Source organism: the organism of the source record quoted next, unplaced genomic scaffold (assembly GCF_019419815.1).
Source record: "Pyrus x bretschneideri cultivar Hongxiangsu unplaced genomic scaffold, Pyrus_bretschneideri_v1 Contig2, whole genome shotgun sequence".
In the NCBI taxonomy this organism is placed as follows: domain Eukaryota; kingdom Viridiplantae; phylum Streptophyta; class Magnoliopsida; order Rosales; family Rosaceae; genus Pyrus; species Pyrus x bretschneideri.
In genome coordinates this window covers 5,553,135-5,574,186 of record NW_025999501.1, presented here as the reverse complement: position 1 = coordinate 5,574,186, position 21,052 = coordinate 5,553,135, and the positions used below count along the sequence as shown (strand labels likewise).

The following is a 21,052-nucleotide window of genomic DNA, read 5'->3' as shown; positions in this document are numbered from 1 at the left end:
CATTGTTCCAAAGGATATTTCCTGAAACACTCACACTGATAAGGTAATCCTTAACTAAAGAGTTATAGATTATTGATGTTTTATGTGCAAGGGCATTATATGCAACAGACCGTCCAACACATTATTAGAACTTCCATCAACCTATGAAGGAATGGAGAATTGTTACAGTATGCCAAGATACGTTTGGTTTTTTTGGTTTATGTCCAAATAAAGATTAATGTGCATCTTACTGGATAATAAAAATAACGTGTTAAACCAGTACAAGAACAGTGAATATAAGACCTATAGAAGAAAAATCAATCACAATTGTTACGTCTATATTGCCCAAATAATGGCAATATAAAGTAACTGAAATTCAAAAAGTGAACTTGCAGGAAAATGGCTACAGTGCATACCTTGATTCACCTCCCAAATCCTCACTCACCATTAAAACTAAACGGCTTCCGTCACAAATGGTCAATTTATCCTGTTGAAGAAGGTTTGGATTTTGAATTTCGAGGAAGGCCTTTGCGAAGTTGAGTATTTTCTATAGAATATACGAGAATGGTTCCATCTTTTGTTCCAGCTAAGAAGCATTCTTCTGGGGTCACCGTTAGAGATGTTATAATCTTTCCAACACCATCAAATTTCTTTATGACCTCGAGTGAATTCATAGAGCGTACAACTATTTGCCCTTGGTCACCGGCACAAACCAAAAATTCACCACACCCACTCAGCTCAACACAGTTGAGGCGTCCATTGGATTCAGAAGAAGCAAGATGTTTACCATTAATTGAATAAAGATGCAAACTCAGATCATCATCAGCATAAAACACAATCCGTCCATGTCGAGAAGCGATGAGCTTTGACAATGCACATCCAGATGGATGGCGCAAGGATCTTACATATCTTCCACTCTGCAGGGTATGAAAAACACAAGTTCCGTCTTTTGATCCACTGATCACAATGTCAAGCTCCACACTGATATACAAGCATGTAATTATATCATCGTGTCCACAGAGAATACGAAAAGGAGTTTCAACAATGACATAATCTTTGCGTGGTAGTTCTGTCTGCGTATTACGAGGTCTCTTTTCTTGGGTTCTACCTCGGAAGACTTGCCACACCATGATTGTAGTGTCATAACTTCCAGTTGCAAGGAAGCTTCCATCAAATGTCACTGCAACATTATAATTGTTACATCTTAGAAAGCAATCTTTGAAACCACTAAGAAGAATTGTTCCAGAATAAAAGCCAAAAACAAAACCTCACCCAGAACAGGAGGAAGAATCAGTGGAGTTTTTATTCATTAAATATTAATGCATTGGAATGTTAGCACCCAACTGGTTACCACAGTTCATAGTCCAGAAAAAAGACATGCATGCCGTCATACAGAATTTAAAGATTTTTCCTCAGCATTTCTTTCTTGACTAATGTGTACTAATCAAGTAAAAATTCAGAATTTACAATGTAAAATGCTACCATGACTAAAGTAATAGTAACTTTCGCCTAAAAAAAAGTAATAGTACCTTGCCCAGTAAAACTGAAACAACTAAATCTATTTTTTTAATAGATTACCATGATCATCATGATAACTATCCATATTGCATAAAATCGGCACCAAAAAAAAAAAAAAAAAAGAAAAACCCAATATTGCACCACCCTTTCTTGAATAATTGAGGGCAATAATCATGATTTTGAAAGCAGACAAATCTACTAACTTTTATTCAGGAAGTAAAGTTTCCCTATGCAGGGAATCATGTCCCACGATGATTTATCTTTATGATCAATCTAACCATGTATAAACAGATAAAAGAAGGCTATCAAATCACAACATTGGGACACAAGCCTTGACTCACTCGCTTAAAGAACCAACCACAACATATTAAGACTACATGAGTATTGGGTGCTAGAAAAGGTAACATAACCCAGACATCACAGTAAGGAACCACCAAATGGCCCTTGGACAAGAAATCGTTTCACTTTGCATATGCTGTATTTCATCTTTATATATAAAGCCAGCAGCTCCATTTTGGGGCCACGGCTTCACCAAAAATTTTGGGACAAAAATGCCCCCCAACAAAAAAATTCAAAAGCCAATCCAAATTAATGCATCAAATAGGGTATTTTCGTCATTTAAATATTTTTTTTTTAATTAATTTTTTTGGTACAGTTTTTTTTTTTTAAATTTTTTTATAATTAGTACCTCACAATGGACTAGCAATAATATAATTCAATCAGTTGTTTATTAATATTATTTTCTCTATTTTTAAACACATTCAAAACATCTTAAGAGGTGCGTAGTGCCGATTATAAAAAAGGTCTTTTGCAAGTGCATAATAATGTGATTCAATTGGTTGTCAAATGATTTTTTTTTTTTGAACAAACGATATAATCTACCCTAAGGGGGAGGGGGTGGGCTAATTTAACTAGGCCGAAGCAAACTTTCTCTTTACCCTTCACATGCATGTTCCATAAAGGAAACAGTAATTTCTGCTTCTAGTCAAACATACCTGCAACACAACTAACCACATCCTTATGCTGTCTGATGCTTTGTACCATTCTGCCATCATTTAAGGATATAACCTGAAAGCTATTTTCCCAATTGCCACATGAGATCAAAAAATTCTCAGATGGTGTTTGCATGGTTGCAAAGCATTGTGCTCCAAGTTCAACATTTTCAGCTGAAGGACTCCCAATTTTACGAGGAGAGAGAATATCAGAACCAACGCCAAATGAAGGATCCTGTACATGTTAATTTAGTAAGCAATAAGCATTCTAAGTACTTACCATAAAAACTCAAATCAAACTTAACAATAAACAATAGAACAAAAGCCCAACCTGGGAGCTAGAGAAGGTAAAATTTCCACCAGATTGCAGTGAGGTTGTCAACCACATCTTAACTGACAAGGTGAGACCCTGGCTTACAAGAACAACATTGGAGTCCACTGGTCCGAACATATAAAGCAGCTGACCGTGTATGACTTGTACTACAAACAATGGAAGTCAAGTTAATAGAACCAGGTGCAAAGCGCAAAGGATGTGCAATTGGAATAGGCGGCCCTCTTCTTGGGTGTTTTTTACGGAAAATCTGAATTGGTGTCTGGCCAAAATTTGCAATTTGGTCTTCAATAGCTGACCTTTGCAAATCATCTTCCATGGTCTCCAGATCAACAGCACCTTCATACGTTAAGTAATAAAAAATATTTGCAGCCTGCATTTCAAATTTTCAATAATATTTTCAGTGATCAGTATATTTGTAATGAAGTTGTATTAACCAATAGAGAATGTTCAGGACACGAATTATCACATAGGTACCTCCACAGCTGGTTTTCCACGCTGCTTGTAACCAAATACCAAATCTATCCAATGGTGTAGATTAGAGCTAACATATTCGCTTTCAAGGGCTTCTCTGTTCTTGTTAATAAATTCTTCAGGTGAGTCCTGAATAAATCATCAGATCAGTATATATAAAAAAAAGAGTTACTAATTCATTAGATGAGCCCTGAATATATAATTGGATCAGTTAGCAAGAAAAGAAAACAATGCAAATGAAATGGTGTATCTTATGTGAATAAATCTCACGTCATAGAAAAGATGGAAGATGAAGAAAAGAAAATAGAGCTTCAAACCTCAGATGTCTTATTCCAAAAGAAAAGTTTCTAAAGTTATATGTGTAAAGCAGAAATCCTTTACACTGGCTTCCAAAATAATGAGTGACACCCCTATTATATGTGGTTAAAGTTTAATGCATTCTATTATGGTGCAGTCTCAGTGATGGCAAACTGTTTATAATCAAACAAAGAAAAAAATTGGCAAGGTCATATGTGTTAGAAACATGCAGACAAAAGGTTTGTGTCTTGTGCATTTGTAAGCCAATGGTGAGTGTAACTATCAAGTCCCAAGGCAAGTATCATGACTGATCCATTTGGGTAAACAAGTCCACCGTTTCCCTTATTATTGTGTTAATTTTTTACTTCTCACATATTATCAGTGTTCTCTTAAATGTAGTCGATTCCTACCTGCAAAGACACATCAGTTAGCCTAGAGTGCACTTTTGGTCTATGAAGTAGACCATAATCAACTTGGTCAGTATGTTCTTTACAACCCTCGATTTGTAGTCAAGGCAGTGTGGTTCCAGAACCTGTTGATTTTGGTAGATTTTCTATAGATATGCACACTGATTTCCTACAGAACTGTCAAAGCTTTGCCATTGAATGCGACTGTAACTTTTGGCCAACCTACACTTCCATTCCCAGAAGGGTCACAGGGTTCAATTTCCACCCAAATTAAATAGGATGTAGAATGGTTTTGAGTGGATTCACTAATCACTCCTCAAACTGCATGAGCTATTAACCGTCCAAAATTTTGAATTGCTACAACACCTACTATCACCGTAACATCTTTCCACAGGCACCCTTTGAATTAAAGCAAGGTCGATGGATCTTGTGCAACTGTACAAATTCACTGTGTTTGTTTCAACTATCATTCTAAGTTCCTCTTTTATAAAAAATAGGTTTATTTTTTGCTATGCCCCCTAGAACTCATCAACCACCCCCCCCCCGGGGTGCGAAAACAAAAATAATAAAATATCACCACCATACACCCTGAAACTCGATATTCACTCCGCTCTGCCTGAATTTGTCAAATCCGTTAAAATTGGGTTAAATGTGCTGATATGGAAGGGTAATTTAGTAAACATATCTACGTGGCATTAAGAAAACCATTTTTCCTAGCCACATGCCAAGAGGTGGGAAATGGTATGCATTTGAAAGGATTAGGTGGGTTTATGGATTCATTAAGACATACCTTGGCCCAGGGTGGGAGACAAACATCTGCAATAGGTTCACCATCTTGCTTCACACCAAAATGATAAGCATTTGAATTGACAAGAAACTCTGGCATGTAAAAGAACTCCGGTATTAACTCCTTCACATCACTTGTATTAGAAAGGCAGTTCTGATATGTTCCCTCAATGCTTTGAAAGAGACGGTCAGCATGGTCAAATTTACCACCCTGATAAAAAGAAACAGGTAAAATGCATGGACCATTAATCAGGATTCAGTACAGTAAGAAAGTAGACAAATGATAAGAGATAACGATAGCTCCAGGAAAAAAATAAATAAATAAATAAAAAGATACTACACTTAAGCAACAACTCTATAACCTTAAATATAGAAATAGGAAACAAGATTCAAAAAATCATAAAGCTAGATTTTCAGAAAATACTGACTAGAATAAAATTTTCTAATAAACAGTGATTTTTTTTTTTTTTTTTGAGAAGAAAAAATAACAATTTATTAGAACAATAACATGAATTACAAAATAGTGGATAAAAATTCCACCATCTAGCAAATCTAGCTAAATTAGCCAGTGGTCTTTTGAAAACCCTATATAATGTGTCGAAAATTATAGTCCTACTGTCCAATTGTGGTGTCTCGTGATGATGTTCTTCATCAGAACCTCTATATCTTTGGTAAAATCTCACGTCAAAAAGAATCCTCTAAGAAATATTAATAAAAAAAACTGACACCTGAAAAACTTACAAGCACCTATGTTTTAAAAGGCGAGGGGTAAAGCCCCAAGGCGTTTCATGGGTAGTCTCGAGGCGTGAGGCAACAGCCTCATGGTACCTAAGATTATAATATTTTATAGTCTAAGCGGGTCAGGTTCACCAGAGTTCCGATCTGACCCCTCTATAACTTCCATTTCCGGCCATCTGAGATGGCTGAAATTTTGTGCCGTTCGAAGGAACTCCCCACCACTGGATCCTTGTACATAGCGAATTGAGGCTGAGAAGGTTTTAAAACCTTGCACCAACCTTATGCCACCTAGTCTGGCTGGGCAGAGGTTTTTTTTTATAGCCCCGCCCAAAAAAACAGCCTAGGCCAGTATCAAAACTAGTTTTGAAAACACTGCTACGCACACATCACAGATCACACTTAAGAAAGATGTAAAATTAGAACTAATGTGATATGAATTCCAAGATTAGGCAGAAACTCATACTTTGAAATTTTTAAATGAGAATAACCCTCCACTTATTTATAAACTATCGCGCTTCATGCATGTGAAATTGCCCATTTGATATCCACAAGATGAAAATAGAAAATGAAAAAGGAAAATGGTGATGGAAGGATAAAATAACCATGAAAGCAATACAGTGATGTGGTTTGTTGGGTAATGTAAAGTAGGGTAGTGGGGCAGTTTATGTAGTGTGTAGTCTTTTTATTTTTATTTTTTTATTTTTTTTTTTGAGAAGAAACTATATGTGTAGTCTATATTTTATTAGAACAATTATGTCAGAAGATGAAATTGTTCACAAAAGATAAAGGCTCTCTAGGAATCACTTTATTTTAGTTGAAAACAAGACATATAACATATCATAAGATACTTAAGGTATGTGATACTGTCCATAAGAGTACCTGTAAATTTCGATGGAGAGAAGTAAATGGCTCTAATCTCAGAAGGTAATAAAGCACAATCCCCATGCTTGAGTAATGAGACCCATAGTAAAAACTGCAAATGTTAAAAATGCAAGTGAGACAACGAAAGAAAGACAACTTGGGGCCTAAAAAATCGTTTAGTCTTGACCTGGCTTTGGATATTACCTAGGTATATCAGGATCAGTGAAGCTACGATACCTATCTTCAAATACCTGTATTGGGAAGCACGCCACCATAACTTTTGTTAAAGACAGATGCACAAATATGTGAATTGATTACGTTTGTCAAAGAACTTATGACATACAAACCAACCTCAAATCGCTTCATATCAAGTGCTCCAACCGGTTTTGAAAGATCCCGAAAGGTGGAAGACTTGTTAAAATCAAGAACCTCAGAGGAGTAATCAGCCAAGACCCAAGGAAAGACAGGGTATTGGGTCAAATCATTATATGATCTTCCAGCCAGTGTATTGAGAATCATTAGATATTCAAAATTTGTCATATCCCTCCTCCTCCAGCTCTCTCGAGCAGTTTCTGCCATCTCCAGTGCTACACGTCTATCAACAAATGAAATAGTGCCATTTTTGTCCCGACCACTTCCTTTTGGAAACAAATATTCATTTCGGGTAGCAACTATCAAGGTTCCAGTATCTTTTGCATCCTTCTGGGATGCAAAATTCAAAAACACTGGTGCAGATGAATCACTGAAGAAAATCTCTATTGCAGAATTTCGAAGCAAATAACGAGTCCAATAGACAGCTTTTATCTGTGATCAAGAATAAAGAAATAAAGATGACTACAATACGCAAGATATAATAAAAGCAAAAGCTAAATGCAAATTTCTCCAACCTTGCCAATATTCCATCTCCTGTGGCGCTTCATATTTTTTAACTGTTTTCTATTAAGAACATTTTCATTCGTTGCATCAAATTTATCAACTGTGGCTCCCTTCTCAGCATCCAAACCAAGATATAGAGGCTGTTTCAGAGACTTTTGCTTTTGATCAGGTTTGGTGAAATCATGATTATTTGAAGCATGGAAATTTCTGAAAACAGATGATCCTCCACTACCTTCAACCAAAAATTCACCAAAGAAATGCAAAACATCTTTCATCACTGCCAAATGTCCAGCTAATTTTCTTTTTGGGGTTACAAGCACACAAGGAACCGATGTAAGAACCTGAAACAGAAATCCCGAAGTTAGAAGTTTAATTTCATTTTTATAGCACAAAATCATCTCTCCCTAGATTTTGTAAGAACCTGAAATAATATACCTCACTAGTTTCTGTCTCAAGTGAAGAGGATGAAGAATCTTTTCTTTCCTGCATCCAATCACCGCTGTCTTTGGATAATTCCGAGCACTGGCTGTCTGAAGTATCTTTAGGGAGGGTGGGTTTCTGCCCACCAAGTTCATTATCAATTTCATTTGGTTCTGAGCTCCCATCATCAGTTATCTTCCATACCCCTTTCAGCAAAAACCGCCTCATTTGCTCAGGAATGTGCCCAACGAAACCACATTTACTTTCATTAACAGGAGGTGCAACCTCATTGCTGGGCACAGATGATGAAGGATGACACAGCTTTTCATCAAAATGATAATTCTGTCTCAACTTTTGCCTACGTCGCCAAGCATCTTCTATCTTGTCAAGTTTCCAATGCCTCACAGCACTATTTGGAAAAGGATTAGCAGACCATGGACCTCTCTCATCAATCAAAGCACGAAACATGTGTATCCATTTTTCCTGAAAAATTATGTTAGTAATGACAAGCACTGATAATATGCATCACAAATCGGAAAAGAAAACAACAGTAATAATGAACAAAAGAAGTTGCAAGTTCCTTGTTTATTATTCATTTTGAAAAGTTATGTTCAATAACAGAAAAGAATGGGCCACATACAGCAACATTTTGTTGCTCCTCCTCATGAGTGAGCCGGAATGCAGCTCTTCTGCTGTCATCTAAAGCAAGAATGGAGGCCAAGCTACTCTGTATCTCATCTTCAAAAGCTTTCCTGGTATTAGATTCTGCAGAGGAATTTTCATCCATCCTAAGTTGGAGCTCACACAACTGCCTTTGACGATCTGTATCTAATGACTTTGTATATTTTGCCTCATCAGCTACCTGAAAAATAAAACCAAACAGTAAAACAGTAGATGACATAGGATTACAACAAATATTTTGCCTCTTATTATTTTATTTTATCTTATATCTCAAATTAAATAATAAACCATGTTTTAATTTCAAATGGTACAGTTATTCCGCATTTTACTTATTTATTTTGGTAATATCGCGTTTTATTCTCATTTCTTAATCTGTCAAGTAGAACAATTAAAATATTTCTAACCTTACTAGTTAATACTACCTCTGTAACTAAGATTCATTTTATAAATTTGTGTTCTATGAAAGGAAAACCATAGGGGGCCCGTTCAAAAACATGAAACAAGCATGGGCACGTTCAGCCCTAGGTCTAGGTCAATCGTGCATGGCACCACATGGACAAAGCACATATGGACCTAATTTACGTGCGACGTTTCGGCATGGCTTGACAAAATTTTATACATTAACGCTGTATATCAGACCCATAACATTTAAATTAGTGTGAGTGTGGGGACAGAAGATAATATATATAACATCTCTAAAATAACTTGCAAGACGCACTGCTGCTAGCACTCGATCCCTCTGAATTAAATTCTGAATAGATCCTGTTTCTTTTACACTATTTCCCGAGTCCAAGGAGTCCTCTCTCCCCATCATGCTAGTAGCCAGCATTGATTTGCCAAAGTTGACAGTTTCTCGAATCAAGTGTGATATCACATGAAAACGAGCACCATCATCCAACATTCCAAACTGCGACCTAACCACAAGCAAAGCCCTGGCCACAATGTTAAGTTAAATTTTTGTGAATAACACTATAACAAAGAAATCAGAGTTCCCCCCACCCCAAAAAAAAATTTAGAACAAATTGTTTTTTCTTATTATCAGTGAACTTGGTTAGAAACCTCAAAGGTGAAAAGTGGTTACCAAATGAACAGCTGCAATCTGCTTTTGCTTTGCTCGTCATCAGCTGCCAAGAGACATGGCAAAAGCGAAATGACCTGTTGGACGCAACGTGATGCTCTTTCCAGAGAAGATCTGCATAGATATAGGATGACAAGTCTAAAAATAATTCTTGGGCACCTTTCCCCTCGCAAGAGCATTGCCTTGTCAACATTTTTGTTAGGTTTGCCACCTAGAGCACTGCCTATCCCTCCTGATACAACAACTGCAGCTACCTCCGCAGCAGGAATATTAAGAGATTCTACTAAGCCACGTGCTCTTTGGCCCAAAGATGGACCTGCAGATGGTGATGGCTTGGGGGATGTCTTGCTTGGTCCCTTACCATTCATCTCACTTATGATAATCCACAAATTGTCATACATATTCCACCACTTGTCATTTACTATGTCATCTGCATTATTGATTGGCTGCTTGTAACTACCGGGGATCCTAAAAAAATAAGTCAATCAGACCATGAATTGTATTCATCATTTTTTTTTTTTGAGAAGAAACTATAACAATTTATTAAAAATGAAATACACAGAAGTGGATAAGAAATCCACCAAGAACAGAACAAGAAAATCTCTCAAGAGGATCTGATTACAAGTAGGAAAACCTCAACCCAAATCACTTTACAACTGCTAACATATCCCATAGTATGTGAGAAAGAGAGTAATTCTTAAAATCATTCGAAACTGAAAAGGAATGATAGTGATAATGGTACAAGTCCTAGAATCCAACATTGTCTCGGTCCAAAAGAAAATACAAATAAACAAAGGAAACTGCACAAGAACTTCAGAATTGAAACGAGAAACCTCCTAGGCTCCTAAATCCAACCAAGAGTTATCGCTGAAGAATGTCATAAACTAAGAGAATTCTTCCTTTGATGTAGCCAACATGGACCACAAACATCAGAGTTTAACCACCACAATTTTGTAAATCTTTGTCCTTTCCCAGTGATTGGAGATTTGGGCATGTTGCCCTTTTGAGGAGACTCACAAATATCTTGTGTAGATGAACAATGCATCAAGTCAAGAACAGAATTAAATTATGCTTATGAATCTAACTACTCATGTATGGCCAGGGGATTATACGCATTCTATTCACCTAGAGTTAAAAATATCCAAACAAAATAATGCACAAGTATTTTCCTGGCTTATTAATTTAAAACGCATGGAGAAAATTGAACACTTGCTTTGGAGTCTAATAAAATTTTATAAAGTGTCGCCGCTTTTTCAAATCTAAGTAAATATATACGAAAATGATAAATACACGCTTTTTCTCCTTCCACACACCCCTGTTTAATCTTTTCTGTTGTTTCTGTTTGATTTATTCAATCTAATGGCCAGAAATAAAGAAGCATGTGAGAGGCTAAAAAGGGTATGCGAAAATCAGCTCCCCAGATTTATTATATGAGGAATCAGTATAATATGGGTCATCTGTACGACGACAAACAAAAACATAAGGACATGAGGTAGAGGAATTGGGGGATAGAGTTCTGTTTGGGTGTTATGATGGGCTTGTGTTTAGATTGAGTATAGGGATGTGAATTTTTTTTATTTTTTTCCTTCATCTTTTTATGCTGTCTTAAACTGAATAGAGTAAAAAGCCAGTCAGAGATAAGAGTTTGGCAGTCTTAATGTAATTTGTACGCTCACATCCTGTCACATTGAATAAAAGGCATCTCTCTTCAATAAAAAAATGGTTAATAGACAGATCATCAGATTACCTAAGTAGTGGTGTAGCATAACTGCATACAAACTATTTTTTATTTTGATAAGAAACACAAGTTCTATTTGGTGAACACAGAAGGAATTACAAGAAGCATGGACAAGTAGCGTTTACATTTATATGTTTAATAGTCCAAAATTGGCCGATTAGCATAGTTATAGGCTTTTTTCATGGGAGTTGACTGCTAGCCTTTCTTTTCTTTCCTTGTAATCAACTATGTACTATTTAATCCTCCTTCGAGAGAAGAATAATAGATCACGTTATTCTCTTTACCTGTAGGGAAATCTACAAGTACGCCATGAAACACCTAAAACAGCAGCAGAAATATAAAAACCCAAACAGAAAACCTAAGGGGTTGTTCGGTATCCTTCTTGGATCCAGTTTTTTGTTTTTGAAACGAATGAGTATTAAGTAATTTAGCCACATTCATCATTTTTGAACATGAAATAGAATCCAAGAAGGACACCAAACAGGCCCTAAGGGTTTCGGGTCACAAATTCTATTTACCTCTAGAGAAATCTACAAGTAGGCCATGTAACACCTAAAACAGCAGCAGAAACATCTAAACCCAAATAGAAAACCTAAACCGACAGACAGAGCACCATCCCAGAATGCCCTCAGTACTAGACTCCCTCCAGTGCAGACTGGCATAACTACATACAACTATTATGACAACATTAACACTATTCATCTGGCAAAATTAAATTTAAGCAGATTCATCTAGATAGGTTAAATCCACACAGACAGTATTAGCGACTGATATCATAATGGGCATCAATTTCAAAAATAAAAGTGGCAACTCCAGAAGCTAGTACCTGGATGTTTGGCTATCAATTTCTCCTTCTAGCACTTCATACAAGGCAGAGCCATAATCTTTATGGCGTTCTAGCTCCAGCGAATCCAGGGAAAAGTCAGAGTTACTTGCCGGAAACTACAAGAAAGTCAAATTTAATTGATAGTCTCACCTCTGCAACTAAAATGAAATAAACAGAAAATTACAAGCCATTTCATAGCATTGAAAACCAATTAAGCAATGCTTTTGTGTATGCATATAGAAGCAGATGGTTAACAATTCATTACTGAAAGAAAATTTAAGGAACCATCAACTGCATTGGCTGACTGTCACCAGAGTTCGTCCAACATACCCATTGGGAAATATTGGTGTAGTTGACATAACAGAAAACTGGTGAAATAAGTGAGCATGTGATGTGAAAGTTTAGAACTGTGATGTGATTGCCAAGAGATAAGAATAACTGGTCATATTTTGAATTTCAAGTCATCTATCCACAGCCGAGGAAAGATGGAGAGCATCTTAATAAATCAGAATAGGAAGACTGAAGTTAGAGAAATGCAATTGGAGTGTCACGTGATCATGGAGTATCCACTAATTGAAGCAGTTGATTTAGCAAACTGACTACAACGCAGATCTGTTTATGTACTTTTGTAAAATGATAAATTATTGTATTCATTGTTCTTTTTTATTTCTACTTAAGCTTGGGTGGTGTCGTGGAGCATGGAAGTAGTTAGGATATTATGATCTCAATTCCAAGTAAGCTGATTACCGGAAGTTTTTGGTCTATTTCAGAGATAAGCATCTCATCGACCAGTCTTAGAAGGTATAACGTGTTGTCCCGGCATGGTTGAGAGATGAAGATATTCTCTTCAGAAGACAATTCCACAAGTTTAATGATCAAATCCTTATATATATCTTGAAGCAAGTATCGAAATGAAATGCCCCCCTGCCAGAAAAAGTAGAAAAAAAATAAAAAAATAAATAAAAATAAAACTTGAGATCATATAAAGTCTATAATTAATAAGAGATGTAGAATAGCACAGTGGATTTTAACGTACATGTTCACACTGCATTAGCAGGAAAGTCACTGTATCTTCTAACTGCTGCCACCCACCTTTGACAGAATGTACATAGTAACAAAGAACTACACCAAACAGATTCCTCACCATATCTTGCTCGTTTTTCTCATTGTCATCTTGGTCTTGGGGATTAACCTTGTAGTTTTTGAATACACCAAGCTTTACACAAGCTGTTAACCAGGCATTCCAGCCAAATTCCTATTCAAAACAATTCAGTTAGGAGAATTTAATAAAATAAGAGAAAGTACACTATAAAACACTTGTAGCGCTAAATACCATAAAAGCTTCAACATTTGAAGGATCAGAATCAAGAAGATCAAGTATGTCTCTGATAATTTTCATTCTTGAACCTGCATCCTCACAGCCAGACAGGAATCTGAAAATAAGAACCAAAATTTGTGGAAGGAGAAAATGAGTGCTATTTGCTTTGCTTCTCTGCCTTTCAACCTGGTGGTGTTTCTGTAACACCTGTAAATCCGAAATCAATTCTCAAGTAAGTTTGCCCAGTATCCTGTTTGAAAAATCAAAACAAGAATGCAACAATAATTGCACAGCTACAATGACAGGATGAACTGCAAATTTTTTATTTTTTGCTTTCTAATTTTCTAAAACTGTGTTTCAAGTACCTGTTTGGGGCTAGCACCACCAAGAAGAGCATCAAACAACGAAGCACACAAGTTATCTGTTTGTGGAAACCTGAATAACCTATCAGACATGGCTGAAAAAATTGGTAGCATCTTCATACTAATTTTTTTTTGGCCATCTGAAAGAAACCGAGATCTTCCAACTGCAAGATTAAAAAATCTTGCTCCCTTCTTCTCAGATGGAAGACCAACCAAAAGTCTCCCAAGGAGTTGCAAGCTGAGCAATCTAATAGGTTCATATTCCCTATGGCAAGAGATGAAAAACAAAATCAGATGACAATATATAACAGCATAGGTCGTGTTTCTTATCGATCTATACTTTTAACGACATATAAGTGACTGTATTCTGAAACAATGGTCTAGAAAAGAAAAAGATTTTTCCGCCTCAGTTACTTATAGTAATTTACAATCATATAAGACTTATTCGAGGAGAAACCAATAAGCAATTTGAGCAAAAACTCACCATTAATCATTGAGAAACATATTTAGATAATATTTTTGCAATCGTGCAATTATATCTGGAAGCAACATCATCACTCTTTGTTGAGCAATAAGCATGTGGTATTTGGTGATAGGAGGGGTTCTTTGGGTGGAGAGAAATTGAAGAAGCATTAAAGTTATGGTGGGTGTGGAGGTACTTTGTGGTAAAATCAGATTTTGGCTTTTGGGTATCTGTATTTCCAGAACAGCTCTATCCTTTTTCTGCTATTTTAGTTTACTAGAAGCCAGCTCTACGGTAGTTCACTGCATTGTGTTGTGATATGGTCAGAATCTAAAATGTTCCATCTCTGGTAGTTAGCTTCAAATTTGTGTCTTTCAGGGGGACTACTTGTTCTCAACTTTGTATTACTTGTTCTCAACTTTGTATTCATTTAAAGATTTTAAAGAGATTTTCTCTTTTCTATGAAATAAAATGCCAATTATGGAAGGGTGGTGCATTTCACCAGATCAATCCTAGGTTTCCCTATTACTCTAGACAGACCAGTAATTATATAGCTATAGACCGTAACATACAGAAAAAACAATATATATACGTATAGCTTTATCAGTATTGTTGTCAATTCTCTAAATCCTTTAAGTCATCACTAATCTTTTGAGCCAATTTAGTTTAAGTACCAGACTACTTTTAACGGTAAAAATAATTGCCTTTTGAAGTAATCATGTTTCTCAAATTCTTCCAAGTCTATTCTTATTGATGCACACTTCGGGAAAGCAGTAGTTCCACAATCAAAGCACCCCAAGTAATAATTGAGTTCTTATGGTGCATTTGGATGGACTTTAAAGTTCCATGGAACTTAGGCTAAATTTGTAAGCAGTGTTCTACAAAAACTAGATAGACAGACTTGAAAATGACTAGATGCATTACAATTAAGATAACTTTCAAATGATTCCTAGAAAGGTGTCATTTGAAAGTCCTTTGTTTAGTGCCTTTGTAGTTCATTTGTAATGTTTTAATACTAGCTTTGTAGTGCTTGGGTAGTTCATTGGTAGTGTTCTAGTGCATTTTTGATAATTCAGTCTAAAGTTCCTTGTTACTTTGAAAGTCCCTCGTCCAGACAGAGAGTAAGAGAACACTTGAAAATAAGGTCTTACCCACATGCTCTAGTGTGAAGATTTAATTTATACATCATTGAATTCATAATATTCAATGCATACCTCTGAAGAAGATTAACAAACATGTGACAACCACCAATCAGGTTCACCTGCTCCAGGAAAGCTGCAAGCAGTGGTTTTTGAGAAAGTGCTCGAACAAGCATATGTAAAACATCCTCGATACAGGTTGAATCCTGACTTGTTTCGAAAAAAGCTATTAAAGCTCTTATATCTGCGGCTGCAATTTTCTGCCTGCATATTACCCAGGACATTTTTAAGATTTCACTTAAAACATGAAATGAACAAGACATGATAGTCTGTTATGTTAAATTTGTTTGTTGGAACAGAAAAAACATGATCATAGCTATATGTTTGGAAACAACAAAATCCTTCTAATGAAGCGAAGAGCCATACCTGAGGCTCATTTCACCAAGGCTCAACAAAACAAGACGAATTTTTCGTATCTCTTCATTACTGGGTCTCTCCCCAAGAACTTGTTTTGTGATGGGATGAAGAAGAGGCGTGTTTCCAACAGAAAATCGAGATTTTGGATTATCCCAATAAAATTGGCGTATTATATCAATAACACGGGGGAGCCGGCAAAGGCTTTTAAGTAACCTTGGGTCATTATCAAACTGCTGGATGAGAAACATGTATAATTCACGCTGCACCTTATAAGCCGTATACAACCAGATGAGAGGGTTAAGAAATATGCTGGATATAGCCTCTTTAGTAAGCAGCTCCGCCAAGCCTAAAGGTAAAAAAAGGAGAATAAATAAATCTGGGCAAATGAATGATTCAGAAACTTCGGCACAATTTACATGGGATAAAAGAAATACAGATATACGTATTAGCGGTTTATATGAGATTTTTTTTTTTTTTTTTTTTTTTGAGAAGAACCGTTTATATGAGAATTGAGAAACAGTTAATGATATATACCGCAGTTTGCGACGACATAAAATAGATGTTTTAAGGCTGAAAGTGTTTCCAAATTAAGCTGCTGAGGAGGAACTGATTGCAACAAGAACCCTAGTATTGAGAATCCAGAGAGAAGATGCATCTGTTGTTGATTAGCTAAGTTCTCATCTAGAACAGAAGCTATGAGCTCAATAACTTCAGCAGTCACCCGTTCTCTCGTGATAATAGGCAATGTATGCTCAAATTTCCCACTTTCTTCACTTTCATATTTTTCAGACTGGGCAATAAGAGGAAAAAACACTGATACACCTCCAACACAGTAAATTATCTGTTGCAATAAGCGTCTGGAGCATTGCTGCGTGCCAACCATCACAGTTGCTTCAAATGAGTTCTTATCTGATACATGGTCCAGCATTGGTGAAACATTAAAGAGTTTCCTGCCATCACATGCCTGAAAGAAGAGACCAACTGCTTAGCGTACTCCTTTTTCCTTATAGGATAACTAATGGATTAGGGTTACTTCATAAACAGACACGAAAGATTATAGAGAACTAGTTTTCTAATAAGACAATAAGAGAGAACCTGTGCATTAAGTCCAAAAAGAATTTTTGATGCAAGACCATCTTTGGCATCAAGGATCCCACTAAGCACTGGGTTATCCTTAGATGAGGCAGCTTCACTGTCAAGAAACGAATACATGTAGCTTGGTCCAAGAGAATATATGCCCTGAACTTGCTCAGAAGAAATGGCATCATTAAATACATAAACAGGACCAATCTGACCGAGGAAAGGATGTGAATCTTTTACAGATTCCAGAGCCAAATCGTCGTCATGCAGGGGTATATCAAATTTTGCGCCAATTCTACAACTTGTTAATAATTCATTAACTTTGGCATATCTGAAACACAAAAGTATGAAAGTAAGGGATAATATTTGTAACTAGACAAAAGATAAAACAAATCCACATGTGAAGGAAGAACGGAGGTAGCCTCCAACCTGCATCTTTCAGAAGAAACGAGATCACCATCCACAGTAACACCTCAATAAGCTACCCCCAGAAAATGCTCTTCCAATGCTATGAGTTATACATAGAAAATGCCATTTCTTTCTAACAATATTAACCTGTAACTGGACCGATTGTCGCTTCAGATTCATTGACTGGAATCATGAAAGACATCATTAGTGGCATGACACTGGTGGTAAGCTTTAGGATATAGTAAATGAAAATGACTAAAATAGCAACAAGATTGAACACATCCACATTTAGAATATGAGTCAAGCACGAGAACATAGCCCCCAACAATATATTTACCTCATAAACAAGCTTGTCCTTTGCAAGTGCAGCCATACACCCTCGTCCATTTTCTGCAAGAAAATTGAAAAGACCCATTTTTCCACTTCTGGGGAAATTCTCCACGCGAAGCCAACATGAAAAAGAAAATCCTTTATTCAGAGGCCACTGCACAGGCGTTTTTATTATGATCCCCTACAAGCAAACAAGAGAGAGAGTGGGAGAGAGAGAGAGGATCAGACACAAGATACAACAGATAAAATAATCTATAGCATTTCAAATAGCACAAAACAATTAACAATATAAAACAGAACAGGAAAAATTGTACATATGTAGGGTCTAGAGTTTAGAGTTTATGAAGTATGAGGGAGGCTACAATTGAGAGGGAGTTATCTTTAAACGTTTTATTCATATGATAATATCGATGAATCAGACCTACTTAAACTTTTGGGATAAGGATGACACAAGACATGACCTTTTAGAGAATAGTATCAATATACATAAAGCAAGCATCCAAAACCAAGAGTAAGTAAATAAAACCATTTTTTCGGTCAACAAAACAACTCTCATTAACAACAGTAGAATTTACAAAAAGTGGATAAGAAATCCACCAACTAAACCTAAAGTACTAAACCAGACCTCTCAAATAGGACTAATATACAAAAATCAAAACTTGAATCCAAACTCATATTGCAGCTGTTAACACAACCATCATTACAGAAGAATGAGAATCATCCCTGAATTCATTTGGAACTGATGCCCAAAGAGCTGCCTGGTATTTAACTGTATCCCATAGTTCATTTACGCCCACTCCCTTGTAATCCTAAAAAATTCTTCTATTACTCTCCAACCAAATGTTCCAAAAAACTGCCATCACCAAACAACCCCACAAAGCCTCAAACTTGAAATAAAAACTGTTATTTCAAACCATGATATGTATTCAGTTGACATACCAACCAAAAGAAGAGAACACATTAGACTAGACAAAATTATGGGGATGGTGGCGACCTAAAACCTACTTTTAACTTTTAAGAATATGCATAATAGTACAGTTAGGCTACTTTTAATTACTTTGAACTTCAGAACACATTAGAATTTAGAATAGACAAAATTAAGGGGATGGTGATGACCTACAACCTACTCTTAACTTTGAAGAATATGCGCAATAGGGCTACTTTTAATTACTTGGAATTTTTTAGCAGGATTTTATTAGTATGTTAGCATTGGTCCCAAGTTTTCAAACAATTCAAAAGATCAAACTGAACTACTAGTCCGAACTTGGAAGTACCACCTCATTTTCATTCTACTCCCTTTGGGTTGTGTATTGGTTATAATTTTAGGTGGTTGCTCTTGATGGACTCCTTGTCCGTCTTGTTTTCCACTTCATTCAATCAACTTCTTGTTTCTTGTAACAACATTTTAAAAATAAAAAAATAATAAAAAAATAAAAAAGAAAGAAAAACAAAGGAGCTTCCGAAGACAGAGTTGGACTTACAGAATCATTCCCAGTGAAGTCAAAGAAGGCAGTAGGACCCTTTTCATTTAGCATTGACAAAACACTGGACAACAATAGTGAGCAATAGTTTTGTTGATTCCCAATTTTCTCACTTCGGAGAAGGGCAAAGATTTTGCGAATGTCTTTTCCAGATGTGCTATGTCCACCAACGACCTGAATTAGTTGGGCAATTTTCAAGATGACACTATCATTGTCTTCTTGTGAAAACCAATCAAGAAGAAAATTAAGCATTCCTGCTCTGACGCAGGAAGCCCGATTGGAAATGGAATCCCTCAGTAGTTGTTGAAACACATCCAGCCCGTTATGCTGCAACGAGTCACTGCTCTGCCCAATCATAAAATAGAAAGCAATGATATAGAAAGACATAGACTTTGGGAAATTTGGACATGATAGAGAACAAAAATAGAAATGATCACCAACCTCTCGCAAAACACGCAGATAAAGTATAATCACGTCTTCATTCTGCACGGAGAGAAGTGAAAAAGAAAATATAATTACAAGAAGCAGGACACAGGAATTTAATTCCATAGCCATAGTTGGCGCAAGTATAAAACTCATAAACAACAAATAAATCTGTGGGCATTATGGAAATGAAAAGTCCTGAAAGAGGATATTAAAAACTTTCTGGATAAGGTTTGCTTTAGGTAGACACCTTTATTTTAGGGCCTGATTTCATATCAAACTTTCCATCAACAAGCATATCAAGCAAAGCATTCAAAAGTCCTTCACTTGAGCGTGACTGACAAAACTCCAACAGTAAGCTTTGCAATGTCTGGTATCCCTTGCCTGCAAGAACTCTAAATGTAGCCTGCAAAAATATATCACCCAGTCAACATTAGTAACTAGAAGCCTAGAATAATGAACAAGAAAAGGAAATTGTAGTACCCAAATATCAAATGCATATGCTTACATAATAATGCTGGCATATTTGAGAGTCAAGCAACCTAGGAAAGACAAATGTATAAAAAGAATTCTTTCTTAATGGGTAACAAATCTTTTGTTGAATCTAATAAAAATCAACATGTACAATGTAGAAATTAGCCAAAGGTTGAGATTCAAGACAATTCTCTTTAATTAACATATTTGATGATCCCTTTTACCACTGCAGGATCCCAGAAGTTCAAAGATCATGATGTTCCCCTAAAGGAACCCCAAAAATTCAAAGGCCACTCACCATTTTTACAGCCCACACCTCTGTGTGTGTGTGTGACAATGTTTGATAGACAGGGTTCCTTATTGAAGATGTTGGGGGTGTGGGACAGCATTCTTGGTCATCCTTGTAGGCTCTGAGGAGGCTTGGACTCCGTGTGTGTGTGTGTGTGTGTGTGTGTGTGTGTGTGAAACTGTTAGAGAGACAGGGTTCCTTATTAAAGATGTTGGGATTGTGGGACAGGGTTCTTGGTCATCCTTGTAGGCTCCAAGGCGGATTGGACTTTTCACGCTATTTATTTGGACTAGAATGCTGTAGTTTTGTAATTCTTCTTTCAGTGTTGTTCTCTTTGTGATCAGCAGGAACTCAAAAAAGTTTATGTGTGCATAATGCATATTCAATTGATGTTCTATTCTCCATGGTACTGCCACATCCACAAAGTCAAATAAAAAATGCAATGTACAGTGAATGCTTCTGGATGACATCATGAAACTAAATTCAACATCTTCTTTGAACCAACAAGACATAAATCAAGCATTCAAGCTTCTATACGACCAAACAAAGAGAGACAGTAACCATGAGAGAAAAAGGATTACCTTCTTTTGTGGAAACAAACTTTTTCTAAGAATAAAAAAGGAACACTAAATACAAGAAAAAGATGGAAAAGATGTCCATCTAGGTTTAAAAATTGAAATACCTTTGATGTATCATTGCTTGCAAGCAGACAGGTAAGAGTTTGAAGAACATTCAGAACCAAGTTTTCTCCACTACGCTCCTCAAGGTTACCATTTAGTAAAGAGACAACGTGCAAAAAGCACTCTCCATCACGAAATAAAGTCTGATAGTACTGTGTAAAACAAATACTGATGAGATATTGGAAC

At 36.3% G+C, this 21,052-nt stretch overlaps 1 protein-coding gene across 1 annotated transcript in view; it reads right to left on the bottom strand.

The window, feature by feature from the left end:
- Positions 1-392: 392 nt before the first annotated feature.
- Positions 393-21,052, bottom strand: part of LOC103964926 (BEACH domain-containing protein B) — a 31,651-nt gene continuing 10,991 nt past the window's right edge. Inside the window, 30 exon segments of the mRNA XM_048583158.1 lie at positions 393-1,159; positions 2,493-2,724; positions 2,821-2,934; positions 2,936-3,193; positions 3,298-3,423; positions 4,789-4,995; positions 6,402-6,495; positions 6,588-6,634; positions 6,735-7,187; positions 7,271-7,600; positions 7,695-8,162; positions 8,320-8,541; positions 9,079-9,292; positions 9,442-9,906; positions 12,003-12,118; positions 12,750-12,926; positions 13,039-13,257; positions 13,336-13,527; positions 13,686-13,947; positions 15,360-15,548; positions 15,711-16,047; positions 16,236-16,665; positions 16,797-17,112; positions 17,211-17,245; positions 17,247-17,372; positions 17,527-17,700; positions 19,001-19,345; positions 19,442-19,483; positions 19,674-19,829; positions 20,869-21,018. Of these exon segments, the coding sequence (XP_048439115.1) occupies positions 462-1,159; positions 2,493-2,724; positions 2,821-2,934; positions 2,936-3,193; positions 3,298-3,423; positions 4,789-4,995; positions 6,402-6,495; positions 6,588-6,634; positions 6,735-7,187; positions 7,271-7,600; positions 7,695-8,162; positions 8,320-8,541; positions 9,079-9,292; positions 9,442-9,906; positions 12,003-12,118; positions 12,750-12,926; positions 13,039-13,257; positions 13,336-13,527; positions 13,686-13,947; positions 15,360-15,548; positions 15,711-16,047; positions 16,236-16,665; positions 16,797-17,112; positions 17,211-17,245; positions 17,247-17,372; positions 17,527-17,700; positions 19,001-19,345; positions 19,442-19,483; positions 19,674-19,829; positions 20,869-21,018 (7,194 nt within the window). The 3' untranslated portion in view covers positions 393-461.